At 30.5% G+C, this 14,928-nt stretch overlaps 1 protein-coding gene across 1 annotated transcript; it reads right to left on the reverse strand.

Moving 5' to 3' along the window:
• Positions 1-8,183: 8,183 nt before the first annotated feature.
• On the reverse strand, positions 8,184-8,771 carry LOC130591217 (uncharacterized). The gene has a single exon (XM_057394164.1). The coding sequence runs from the start codon at positions 8,769-8,771 to the stop codon at positions 8,184-8,186; it is 588 nt and encodes a 195-aa protein (XP_057250147.1).
• Positions 8,772-14,928: the final 6,157 nt, after the last annotated feature.

Genomic DNA, 14,928 nt, shown 5'->3' on the forward strand with positions numbered 1-14,928 from the left:
ATAAGTACAATCAAGATGAATACTATGAAGTAAAATTGAACATGTTTTGCAACATATCTACTAGACTATGAACAATTTAGTAGTTTATGATCAAGGCTTTCAATCAAGAAACTTTCAAATTGTATACTACAATTGTAGATGGATATCATATGGTGAGTTATACACAAATATTAAAAAGTTTAACCAAAAACATTGATCGTGTTTGATATCATTTTATGGTAACAACTTTTAATAGATTCTCTTAAGGCTTGAGCAGTTGAGCTGAGAGTTAATTGTACTATCCTTAGAATGTTAACAGAGTACTACTTTAAGTAAGTAAATGACAACTTTTACAACTTGGGCGAGTAAATTACAATTTTATGCAAAGTTTAGTACCCTCTGTTATGCTTAACTTCGGTTTATGCTCATTATTTATTAGTTAACCAAAGTATCCTTTCGATGTTAATATACGAATCATCATTAATATTGTGGTGAATATCGTTAAAACTTCTATGTACATTTGATTAGTGACTCTATTTAGTGGTAAAAGTTGGGGGATATGAATATGATTAGTGACTAATGCAATTTCTGCAACTAACTTATTAGTGTGCAGTGAAAAACACAGAAGTTTAACAGAGGAAAGTGAGAAAAAGTCCCTTCAACAAATCCTATGGGCTAAGAAGCCTGCAAATATTAGACTGGGCCCCCTCTATTAGTCCGGGCTTTGGGCTTACATAACAAGTATAAATAGGCCTGTACGGTCCTAACCTACACTTCACTCGATCAGTCTCTTTTTCTAGGCTTTTCTACATGAGAGAATACGACAAGTTATATTAGTTATATACTACCTCTGTTTTTATTTAGTTGCAACGTTTTGACTTTCACGCTTGCCAATGTACAATTTCAAATCGTTTTATCTCTAATTGTATGTAAGTAAAAATTATAAAAATTTGATATTATGAAAGCTTACATCGAAACGAATCAAACAAGACCCCACATGACTATATTTTGTTTAACATATAAAATCAATAAATGTGGTCAAATAAGAGAACATGAATAGTGCAATTTGTCAAACGTTGCAACTAACAGAAAACGGAGGTAGTATATATGAAGTATATAGTAGGGCTGACAAAAGTTAACCCAATCCGAAAATCCGATCCGAACCTAATTCGAAATAAGTGTGTTAGGGTTTGGATTTTTGGCATTTAATTAAATGGGTTGACACAATGAACCCGTTTAATTAAACGAGATAGGTTCAGGTTGACATTTTCGACCTCAGATCTGCTTTGATCTGATTAACTTAAACATATAAAAATTCTCGAAAAAAATATATTGATAAATCTAAAATTTGGTTAAAATATAGTAAAATATCTCTAAAATATGTCATAATTATTCCAATAAACTCTAAACATGCATACTTTCAGTAGTGAACTTGCTCATTTTATTTTTTAAGAAAATAATTATTGTTCAATATAATGTATTAAATATGTTATTGGGGTTATACGGGTAACCCGTTTATTAAATGGATCAAATTAGGGTTGAGTTTTTCAACCTGGTTATTAAATGGGTTAGGTTTAGGTCAAAGGATTTTGACCTATTTTCTCATGACCCAAAAACGAATCCAACCCAACCCAACCTGATTGTGAGGCCTTATATATAGTTGCTATTAGAATTCATTATCCTCATGAATTAAATAAAATTTATTTTTTTAGCAAATTGCAGATTGAACAAATTATGAATTTCAAGTTTTGGAGGCATATGAACTTAGAAGGTTTGGACCTTTCTTCTTATGATTGGCCACTAATCTATGATAAATTAGTGAACCTTAAATTATGGATCTTAATTCGAATATAATGTTAAATATTCAATGTTTCCTAGTCAAAATCATGGGTGTATGTCTTATGTTACATAGCATTAGATAAAACATGTGAAATAGGCTCAAAGTTCAAATCCTAGAGTCTAATCCTAGATTATGTAGGTAGTCATTTTTGTTTAATTATACTACTATAGTACTATGTAGTTTTGGATTAAGCAATTTTAAGTCAACAAGGTTTTACCTAGTTTAGTTGTCAATCGTTATCCTAACTACCAAAATGGAATCTAAGTCCGTGATATATTGTTCATGACTTCTATAATCAGGTACTTAATTCTACATCAATCCCAATTTATACTATATTGTTTATGACTTTTATAATCAGGTACTTATCCAAAAATAATTATTTCCCTCATGCCAAATACTTAAGCTCTGTTCTTCTAGAAACAGTTTCAGTTCAATACAATTTAGTTCAGTTATTTTTCTCTCATAGTTTTTTTTACAGTTCAGCGAAAAAATGTACGATCTTTATCATAAACTCGGGTGTATCATGAACATGGTACGCCCAATTTTTTTTTCTCATTCGAAGTTCTCGCTATGCAAATGAGTAAAAAATAGCCTTAAATACACCATGCATAATATAACGAGTATATGATAAATGCACTCCTAAAAAAACAACGCTTTATACCCCTCCATCCATATCGATTAACAAGCTAGCTTGCAATGAATTTGTCGAACTCTTTTAATCAATTTTGTTTATAGACGACATTTGACCCTATAATATTATCGAATACTAATTTTTTTTTTTGAGAGGATCATCGAATACTAAGTTAATGTAGTTGAGATGAGTCTAAAATGATGGGCAATGGCCTCCACCGTTGATAAATGATAATACAACTAGTAGAAATATATCCTTTTTTAAAATTGGTTGATGTCTAATACTTATACTCATCAATATTAATTAAAATTAGTCTATTAGCACCATTTAATATATAGTTTCTAATAGCCCTAAAAAAAAAATAGTTTCTAATAATTTTAGAGTATGTTAGTTATCGGCTTATTGCTATCCATAGTCAAACTTTTTGAAAACAAAATTTCGTATTATAAAAACCAAAAATAATAGCACTTTTCTATCATTATTATATTGTCAGTTTTGAAGACAAACATAATTAGTATAAATATAAATAATTTCAAAATTCAATATCTATACTAAATATCAAAAGGGGTTTCTAAGTAAGGAACGAGGCCACGTGGTGCCTTCATTTAGAGTGTTTTATGCTATGTAATCCACATACTAAAAAAATAAAAATGCATTACATAAGTTTTGATCATGTGACCACAAACATATATACTAATGTCTTAACCACTAAGACAAGTGATATATATTTGATGTATTACTGCAAGTAAAATATTAATAAATGGAATATATAATTACTCGCGGTGTATTTCGAACTTAAAAACTAGTTTTAAAACCAAAAACTAAAATTTAAAAATGATATCGAATTATCCGTACTACTTTGTTTCATGGATCTTAAATCATTTTAACTTTTATGGTATATATGCATGCAAGTATGCAACGCTTTATTTGTAACCAAATCCTTTCTTCTAGTTGGATCGTAACCTTGAAAGGTTAGGATCCAATATGACATGTTTGGCTAAGAATTTTCAAATCCTCTACTTTGTCACTGATGAAGCATGGTTTTTGGTTTGGCAAGGGACCACTCTTGCGATGTAATCCTTAAGCCTATATTAGATCCAAACAACCCGTGCTTGTAAAATCTACAGAAAGAACTAGACTTTGCATCCCTTATATTATTTGATTTTTGTTGGGTTGTCAGTTGGTGAATATAGTTTGTCATCTTACCCTCTATTTTGTTTAGCAAAATGTCATGGTGGTAAGTGTATTCATCTAAAAAAAGAGAAAAAATAACAAGCTAATAAGTTTAGATAAGCAACGAAAATAAGTTTCAACAAGTTCATGCATACGTTTCGATAAGTTTAAATAAAGCCAACAAAATCCAAGTACAGAGAACACATTTTATTTATGTTCATTTGAGGCGATTTGTTTTCCTATATACAATGACTTTATATATCGTTATAAATTTAACAAGGTTACTGGATCACATATTCAAAACCAATCAACTATAGTTTTCAGTGGTGGAAATTTTCTTCACCGGTCTTCCCCCTCATTCCAACTTTTTGGTCTAGACCTGCATCTGTTAGATGAGTTGACTTGTGAGAGGTGTGGTTTGAACGAATCAATATGATCTTTCGTCTTATCTAAACGTCAATAAAAAATTATTATAAATTTCTATATTGACTAACCTCCCACCTTAAAATATTTCGTATATTATTCAATACGTCATAGTTTATCAACTTTGAATTATCTTTTTATAAATATATACTTATCATATACGATTTCATTAGATGTATCTCAATTTGTATATTCAAATTATAGATAATAGATGTATATGATACAAAATTACAAGTGCTAGTATTTTCAGAGGTGTGGAAGAAAAAATCAACATCTTGAGATGAATTCTATGAATAATTAGCATAGTTTGCTAAAGTGATCTTGGGCCATTATTCGATATTGGGCCACAATACAACGAAGGTTTAAGAGCCCACATATGCTGATGGTCCCAGACAAATTAAGTATAATCCTACATTGCTTACTCTTTCAGAGGCCGGCCCAATAGCACTTGATTTGAGCCATTCTTTAAAATTATCTGATTTTTGACACTAAAATCATAATCGTATTGAATTTTGAAATTTGTATTTCCAGAACAATTTGGTTTAATATAGTACGATATAATCTAATATAATGAAGTAAATTGTTTTTTAGTAGATAAAATACAATTAGTTATAGAAATGCCTCCCATTTTACTAGTGAAAGAAATAAAGTGAGTCCATTTAGTAGATAATTATAAATTTGTCAATAATTTTATGTAGAAATTTTCATGCTAATGTTTATGATGATATTTCTCCAATTCAATTACTTTATCCGTTCTATTTTAAATGAAATGTTTATTTTTTCACGCAACCCAACGCGCTTCTTTAATCGTTAAATATTTTTAGTTGTGCACACGTAAAAATATAAAAAAAGTTATAAATTGATCGTATGCATCAAGACGAATCTAATAAGATCCATTTGACTATGTTTTTCTTTATATAATGGCGATAGATTGGAGTCAAAATTGATTAATGAATAGTGTCATTTCACCTAATATTTCATTTAAAACAAAACCGAAGAAGTACATATTATCAGTTTTATTTATAACCACATCTATACAAATATAATAAAATTAGCTTGTAACAAGATTTGAACCCGTGACCTCTTGCTATTATACATGACACAATTACCATCTCAACTAATTTTTAATCAAGCTTTAAGTCCACATTATTATATTTGTACATTTTAAATGTTAAATATTCCGTAATATATTTTAATGGGAATGAAAAAAAAAACATATCAAGTTCGAAAACACAACACAACTCGGGACAACTCTCGGGTCCAAATACGTTATATTTCAAACATGTTATGATAGTCCAAAAATAACTTGATCTCGACTATCGAAATAGAAATGGTACCTAAAATTCAAGGTCAAAGTCTTTTATATCACTATGTTTAATCGCTCTTTTAAAAAAAAAAAACTATCATACTTATCATTTTGCAACTCCATAAAGAGATTCGATGAATAATCCTCTTGATTGCTTGAAAGTCCAAAGATTACTCGTGAGAGTTGAGACCGCCGCTATGCATGGACCACGACTGCAGACTGCAAAAACACATGAATCTCACCTCACTAAATCTCAATTCTCAACTATTCAACTCCAACTTCAAAAGAAAAAACAAACTATTCAACTCTCGAATGAGCCAATTAAAACAAATAAAATGGATATATGTATGGATTGGAGGCAATGATATAAAGAATTTGATAGAGTATAAATCTATTTATGGGCCTCAACCATCAGCTTAAACTTTTGGTTGAATTGGTTCTTTGACATGGTATCAAAAGCCAGCGTGACAAAAAAGTCGCGAGATCGAATCTCATCCACCCCTCCTTAACCTTTTGGTTGAATTGGTTCTTTGACAGAATTATATACTTAGAAAAGAGTGTCATTAATTTCTTTGTATGTACCTAATTTCTGTGGGTGTAGCTATTTGTCTATTACTTCATATAAACATTAAATAATGTTTTTATTTTGCTAAATATGAGAATGCAGATGATTCTATTACGAAATATATTTTTCATGGATTAGTCGTAATGAATATATATACCCTAGTAAGGAGTTACGTGGAAATGATCAACAAAAATAATATGCATAAAGTTAAAGAGTAAACGTTTTAAAGTAATGACAAATGCAAATTTAACGTGAAAACCTCTCATGTTTAAGTAAAGATAAACCACGCTAAAAAAAATAAAAATAAACCACCAAAAGTCCACTAATACTTGAACGAGTATTAACAAAACCTATGCTTAGAAACCTCATGATGAACTACATTTTTTCTCAATAGCTCAATCTAGCTAGATTCCTAAAAAGTACTTGTAATATCTTCCTTTTTGACGTGCTTCTACGGAAACGAGAAAGTAAAAATCCATGTCTCTACATATATAATACAAGAATCTTACTTCTTGGGAACTAAATATTATATCTTCCTAATACAAATAATAAAGAAGCTAAGCAAAATAGAAGTAAGAATCTTGGAACCTACTCTCATGCATCACCTACCTAAGCCGTCGCAGATGCATATTGATAGAAGTGGGATTACTTGACCTTATTTGAGGCTAACAATATACAAAAAAAAATTTAGTGTATATATAAATGTAGATAGAAGTGTAAATTAGTAGTAGAAGAGACCCCGTCCAATACTGTTTCGGATATTTATTTCATGTACTTATGATTAGTGACCCGTTGTATTACTTGCATATAATTTTTAAGTCCGCCACATGATATATATATTGATAAATAAAATTCTTTGTCCATAAATTGACATTATCTTTATTCGTTTGAAATTTAAGGGAACTATATATATAATTTATATCACATATCAAATACATGTAATAACTAAAAACTGAACACTTATACTAGTATATCATAATGATAACAAAAATCATATTTATATTATATTATTATATGTAATTATAATCTATAGATATTAGTTTTGCGATTATATGAAAATTAGTTGAAATTACTAGCCATATAATCCTTACATAATATTAGATCTAATCATTTTAGGAACTAACTTTGACATAATATAAATTGATTGTAATTACTAATCATATAATATTTCCATCATATATATTTATTTTCAACCAATTTTAAGTGTATATTTTAAAAAAAGAACTTTAAAAAGAAGAAAAAGAAATGTATACCAAAATCTAACTTCGCATATGGATACGATCATACGAGTCATCTTCTAGTTGCTCTACAATTTCAAAGACTTGTGACAGTTTATCAAAACTATGATTTTACGATAGTAACTTAGCTTGCATCATCCAATTAATTTCTACATTGACGAATTACTCCTAGGCTCCTAGCTAACTTAGACTAATGGCTTGGCCTATTCCTCAACAATTCCATATACTTCCTCCGATCCGTTTCAAATTAAAAGCAACAAAGAGGTATTATTTGTAAGACATAAAATATTCTTTTATTGCATTTAATTCGAAACAGAGGAAGTAATTGTCTAGTTTGACTTGTATCATGAAGCATCTATATCTCTTGCATTCCAGAATGTTTGTAGAATGTGGCTTGAACTCCATATAAATTCTCTACAATTAACTAGGGTTAGAATTGTGTTATTAATTAATCCGGATTATTAAGCTATTTTTCTTGCAATCATTGAGAATGAGGTAATTGGTTGCATACTAATTAAAATGAACTAGAGCTAATTGTGATTATTGTTAAATCTAGGAACAACATATATCAAAGAGGTAAAGGGAGTATTAGTCAGAGTGGTCGCACTACTCTTTTAAGCCTTTGGGCGGTATACCCATGATTTTTTTTACTTCTTCCTTTCTGAAATAAGTGAAACAATATCCGTAAAAAAATTGTCACATAAAAGAAAGAAATGTTTCACTTATCTCGAAAACGAGTAAGTATATATAATATAGAAAAAATGATGAGTAGATATAATATGCCAATAAAAGCTCTTCATCAACATACACCAACCTATATATACATTTACAACATCAACCACAAATACAACTCCTAACTCCAAAATCATATATCATGATGCATTAATTGTGCATCATTTGCCATCATATAATTAACATTTCACCAACCAAATTTCTATGCTAAAAGAAAAGAAAAAATCTATACTAAAAAAGAAAATGATTAAAAGGGTAATTGTAATTATATATGTGCTAATTAATTAAATACTTAATCAAATTTGTTTTTGCTTGATTTGTTTCCACTCCAAACGCAATAACTTAATAGGAGAAGACCTAATCTTATGCTCAGAAATCGTCTCAAGTCTTGGAGACCACCCTTGATCTTTAGCCCTAACAAGTTGCTCATATTGTTTCTGCAACTCTGGGGTCGTACATATAAGATTACTAATACTATTACTATTACTATCACTATTACTATTATTATTCGGACTTATTGATGGACTAATAATCCTAGTAATAAACTCTGGTACAACTTTTATCATAATTACCCTACCATCTTTATCCTTAATATACTCAAAAGGGCTATTATTACCATTATTGTCATTACCACCACTAAACAAATTATTAGAATAATTCATTGTACTACTAGGGTAACTCTTATCTTTTTTACTAGGTGAAGGAGATGATAGAGACTGTAAGGCAGCGGCGGAGAGAGGTCCACCATTAGGAAGGCGGTCGAGTGGGAGGACAAAATACGAACGTCCAGCGACGAGGTGGTCGTGGATGGCGAGTGCCGGTATCGGACGACCAAGGAAGAATGAGTCTGCATGGCAAACAACACAATCAGGAAACTCAAACATTATTTCTCCTGCTTTAATTCTTGAACGTCCTTTTATAACTTTTGTAGTTCCTTCAAATGATATAAGCTTAATTCTTGGATTTGAGCATAATAACATGTATGAAACTCCTTTGAAACATGATATTTTTGGAATATTACACATTTTTAGAAAGGAAGAATGAAGAAGAAGATGTATGAGAGACAAATAAGATTTGGTTGAAAAGAAGGTGAAGAATAACAAAACAATATATAGAAGAAGGTACATATGTTTGACTTTGGAAAAAGTCTTTAGGTTTTGTTTGTTTATTTAATATTTGAGCAATTGTATAGGTAGGAAAAAGTCTAGATTTGTTTTTTGTAATAAATTAGGTTAATTTTTGAGATTGTGGGAAGATTAAGGAGAGGTCTAAAAGAGTTTAATATAGGTGGTGGTCAACTATGCCGGCTTTGAAGAGTTACAAGTTACATGCACTAATTTTAATTTTATAATTTTTGAAAGTGATGGTAGCTAGATAAAGTGTAATTTGTAACTTGTATGTGGACTAGTCAGTATTAGTAGCTGTCAAAGAGGTTGCATAAGATCATCATTAGTTTAACAGTCAATTATAAAATAATTAAGCACCTAAAGTCATAAATTATGATTTTAATTGTCTTATTTCTCATGTGCTTATCTTGTTTCATATAGCTAACATATTTACATATACATGAGAACGTCCAGCGCAACTTGTGAACAATTTGAATTATGATTACCTAAAAACAAGTTCTGCTCAAATCTCAACTTGATCCATTTGTAAGAAGTGAATTAACCGAGTTATAACTCAATATCATATCATATAAATACTTAGCTAGACAAATTTGAACAAGCATCATTTATAGTTTGACACGAGTTTAAACTCGATTAAACCGATCAAATTAGGCCAAATCATACCACAATTTAGCTTGGCAAGGCTTTGGCCTACCCTACTAATCTTATTTTTAAATCAAGATTTGACGAAAAAAGATATTAGAGTATTGGGGCATTTAAATTACGTCAAATAACCCTCAAATATTTGTGTTTTAATTTGTAATAGTAATTGCGTATTGGAAGAGAGGATTGAGATTATTTAGCTTAATCCGTTAATTTATCAATTACTAGAGAAAATTGTTTGTAATCACTATTCTTTGGAAAGGTGTGGTAATTGGCTTTACAGTAATTTTAAAGTTATATATGGAATAGTCTTTAAATATATTTGCTGACAAAGAAGTTGTGTACAGATTATAATCGTCATTAGTATACCTAAAAGTAGTCCTCTCTTATAACATTAATAGTGATTTTTCTCAAATGCAATTAGCTTGTTTAGGGAGCACAATATTCAACTAATCATGAGGAGTTAGTACATGATTAGGTTTATTTTAATCTAATGTTTGTACTATAATACTTCCTAATTTGTAATCAATTGATCAATCATATTGTCTCTTTTCTTCATTTGTAGGAGGCTCGTTGTACATAATAAGTTATATATAAACGAAGGTTTAGTTGAGAAGTTCCTCTTTTGTTAGGAACATTCTCTTATATACTCTCAAATATAATATTGACTTAATGTATAGTGACTTAATTATATAACTAAGTTATTATATATCCTTATAAACCACCTATTAATTTCAATTTATTTTTGTGCATGATAAATCATTCAATCAATTAACGGGCGGAAAAGGGGGGAAAATTCTCTGTTCTTGGTTCTCCTGTAGCTAGATCTTCTGGAACCACAAAAATCCTTAGTTCGGTTCTATCAATTAGTATTACACAGAAGAAATCCATTATAGATAATAATACAATTCAATCCGCTCTTCATAAACAAACTTAGGATTTGCGATCCCAGCTAAGATTTATCAAAATTAACAAAAATAAGATATCCAATATGGGGTAATTAAATCGTGTGGCCTATTATATACACTTTTACTTAGTTGAATAATCCACCATTCAATCCATAACTTATACTATATGATTAGTTGATGTTGATGCTAACCTGCATGTAGTTGACTTACCCACCACCCCAAGTAGACATAGTTGACAAATAAGATCACAGCCCACTAGCTCTTTCACCCCACTTGAAAGAAATTAAGGAACCATAGAGAAAATAAAGATAATATATACTATACTATATTCCACTTATAGTCCTGATACATAACAACATTATAAGGTTCATCAACCTAAATACTTTCTCCGTTTCGTTTTAGATGTAACAAAGAGGTATTATTTGTGAGATATAAAATATTCATTTGTTAAAACGAAACGAAATAGAGGAAGCATAGTTTTTTCTTAGTTAAAAAATTGAGATTGGATGATATTTTCTATCTTCATATATATTCACTTTTTTCCTTATTCTTTTTGCGCAATTTTAGTCTAACTTTTGGTGCATACGCTCCTTTCTCCTAGGGGAGACCTGAGTATTGAAGTTGGAGGAAGTAATTTGTGGAGTAATTAAAGGTTAAAGTTAGCTTCAATAGTATATGACGTTTATTAGAGACAGATGACTCGACTTAAACTCACATATAGTCATATACGGTATACCAGCATCTAATAACATTAGAAATATTTAAAAGTAGTGATATACTTCCTCCGTTTCTAAATAAGTGCAACATTTGCATAGTGTTTACTATTCAGAGTTTAAACTTTAATTAGCTTTGGTGATTTACATTTTAGAAAAAACATAGTAGTCATGTGGGATTTTGTTAGATTCGTCTGAATGTGAATTTTTTTAATATCAACTTTTATAATTTTTACTTATTGATGATTGAAGACATTAATGGTTAAAATAATGCATTGGCAAAAGTGAAAACAAGAAGTGTTGCACTTATTTAGAAACGGAGGAAATAGATGATATTCGATTGTAAGGGTAGATTCATTGATCGAAACTCTCATGTAACTAATTCTGCTTGTACCTTATTAAAAGGGATAATCATTAATCTTTGAAAACATGATAAAAAAAGGTAACAAAAAATTCACCACTTGTGGTCTGCCTCCTTTAGCAGACTGATGCACAAGCAAGCAGCCCACTTTCTTAAGAACAAGGAACTAAATTATAGCAGTAAAAACAGAAAGAAACTTAGGAAAATGAGGTGAGTAGTAAGCTTTATCCATGCGCCTACTCTTTTGCCATTATTGATGGTCGGGCCAAAACCCAAAAGTGTGTTGAAGAGACTTGAACAAACTTGCATTGTGTAGACATCATTATGTTTTTGGTCAAAACAAAGTCTTTTTTGGATTGTGTCAAATTGGAAATAACTTTGTCTATCCGGTGAGTAATCTATCCTAGTGATGGATTCACTAGGATATGTATTAAGTGGATCGAAATAAAATTACTATTTTTTAATAGTTTTTTTATTAGGAAATATAATTGATCCGAAATCAACCCCTGTTAAGGAACTAGCCTACATGGCATATATTAGTTCAGAGACTGGTACAAGGTTAACAACCAGAATTAAATGTCCAACATATTGTTGGGATGAGGATTCAAACTTTGGGCAATGCTCTAGAATTCGGGCTGGTACTCCAATGAGCTACAACCTCTCCCTTTCAATGGTTTTTTTTATAGTGATATAAATAAAGTTGGTTCAAAAATTTTACCATAAAATTTCCAAAAAATTTCAAATTATAATAAGAAAATTTTCAAAAAATCTAGATTCAAGTGGGGTCAACGGACCCCACAAACCCAACCTACATCCTCCCCTTTACTCTATCCACCAAAAATAGATATTAATAGTCAATAAAGTGCAACTCAACAGAGTAATTATTTTCTAATTGTCTATTTTTAATGGGTAGTCTACTCGGATATGGACCGAATTGTTTCACAATGTTCTGAACCCAGCTCACATACCGCTTTGTTGGGCAAACAACCCAACCCTTGAAACATACTACAACCCCAAGTGGCGAAGAGCAGAAATCGAGGTGCCAAAACTTTCCAACGGATAGATGTATCAATCTCCTCTCAAATTGAATAATTAGCTAGTTCATTTAATTCCTTCACATGCACAAACTACCTTCTCCTCTTTATGATGACTTTCACAATTTGGTGCTTGATTGCAGGTCATTACTGAATAGATCATGACACATTGGACCATGGTCCAGTTCAATAATGCTCCCTCATCCTCTAAGAACTAGTCAGCTGTTAAATACTTAATTCTGTTCTTAAATATTAAAATAATATCTAATTTGAGATAATTTCAAAGGAGTATAGTAAAGAGAAACAATTATTGTTCACTATTTTATATCTTCTCGTCATATAATGTATAGTTATAGAAATGTCAAATAGAATGTCGTGTTAAAGAACTATGAAAAAACATCCCTAGTAGTAGCTAACTAGCCGTCTTTTATGTCATCCAAATGTTGGCCAAATTATGAGAATTCTATATCGAAGTTGGTACGTATATCACATAAAAATGTATATAAAAAACTAATTATAGCGACATATAGAATTATAGATATTTTCGCTTTTTATCCTTCTAATTAACTATTATCCATTTGAAGCATTAATAAAAAAGAGTCCCAAAAATCATATAATAAACTAATCGGTTCTATGAATTATCAAAAAAAAAAAAACTAATCGGTTCTATGATTTTAAGGAACTTGTATTGCCTTGGTCAGCAAACATATTCCAAGATAAATGAAAGCATTAGAGGATATAAAGTTCCAAAATATTCAAAATAACATAGAGCATTAACCAACTAAAGATGAAACTACGTTGTTTGGGTAACGTGAGCACAACACAGACACAATACAACATATTAATGTGCTTGTTGAGCCATGAATTGTGCCTATGCGCATCTATGGAAGGCAAGTATAACATGGCACAACAAAGAAATTTCGCTACGTAAAGGCACAACAAAATATATCATGGATTTTTCCTGTCTAAGCGTGAGGGGACGTGTCGTGCTTGGATCTTGGTTGTGTTTGTGTGGCACAACACAAGCATGAGCCAATATGATGTGCCTTGGCCACGTCCAACCACGCCGGAAACGCGAGCACTACCTAGTTTTTTTTATTCCATATGAGCCACAAAGACATTATAAAGAAGGGGAGGAAATATTTGAACATGTGACCTATCATTCACAGCACCTCAATGTTAAACATTAGTCCAATATATCCTTGATTGAGCACTACCTAGTTAGTAGTTTCATTAAAAGTTTAACCAACGAAAGTACATAATGCGTATTTTTATATTATGACATGCAAAATAAGTTAAGCACTAGGATGCTCGTTTGGGAATTTCGACTAAGCTTGCTCATAGTATATTGGTTACAATCTATCTCATATGTTTTTGTCTCATTTTTATATTCCTTACAATATATGAAAAATTCAAATGCATGAAGATTCCTCCCATTTGTTCCACATGCGCTATGCATAATTTGATATTCTTATGTATTTTCAGAAGCAAAACAGCAAATCACCCATACCATCTACAACTACTTCATTAATCTAACATAAAAAGCTGATAAAATAGATCCTCGGAATAGTCCAGTATGATATAGTTGTCAAAGTAGTGGGTGTGCATAACGCATGCAAACCAACTGCTTTGAGTATAGTCCAAACCAACAAAGCCAATTCTGCCATCATCATCATTACGCTATTTACGTATAAAATACTTCTTCGGTTTCTTAATACTCGCAAACATATTTCGGAAGAAATATGTCACGAATCACAATAACATATTCATTTTAAAAAATGTTTTACAATACTTGTACAAAGAAAGCCTTATATTATTATTTAACAACATGTGCCATTAACAAATGTTGTGAAAACGAAGGTACATGACCAAAAACAAAACATACCACCCTCAAGAACCCTAGTAAAAATTCTGAATCTTTAAGATATCAGTACAATTCTGCATAAACTAGGTATTGGTGTCATTATCATCATCATCATCATATAATAGCATCATGATGTCCAGATTATATAATACTATTACATTGAATTCCATAATGTTTATTCTAATTTAGAAGTTCTCAATCCTAATAAACAAAATAATTATATGTATACACAGCAAAAACACAACTTTACAGTCAAAATTTCACATATAATAAGAAGAATTCATTAGACAAACACACCCCAACCTCCATTGACTTTTATAATTTAGCAAATGTCCTATTAGCAGGGTCGTTTAACAAAAAAGTAAGAGATTTAACACATCAAAAATGTGATA

The sequence above is a fragment of the Beta vulgaris genome, chromosome 4 (assembly GCF_026745355.1).
Source record: "Beta vulgaris subsp. vulgaris cultivar EL10 chromosome 4, EL10.2, whole genome shotgun sequence".
In the NCBI taxonomy this organism is placed as follows: Eukaryota; Viridiplantae; Streptophyta; class Magnoliopsida; order Caryophyllales; family Amaranthaceae; genus Beta; species Beta vulgaris.

Bases quoted from the DNA above. Each gene is read 5' to 3' on its own strand.
- LOC130591217 (XM_057394164.1), bottom strand. From the start codon at position 8,771: ATGTTTGAGTTTCCTGATTGTGTTGTTTGCCATGCAGACTCATTCTTC.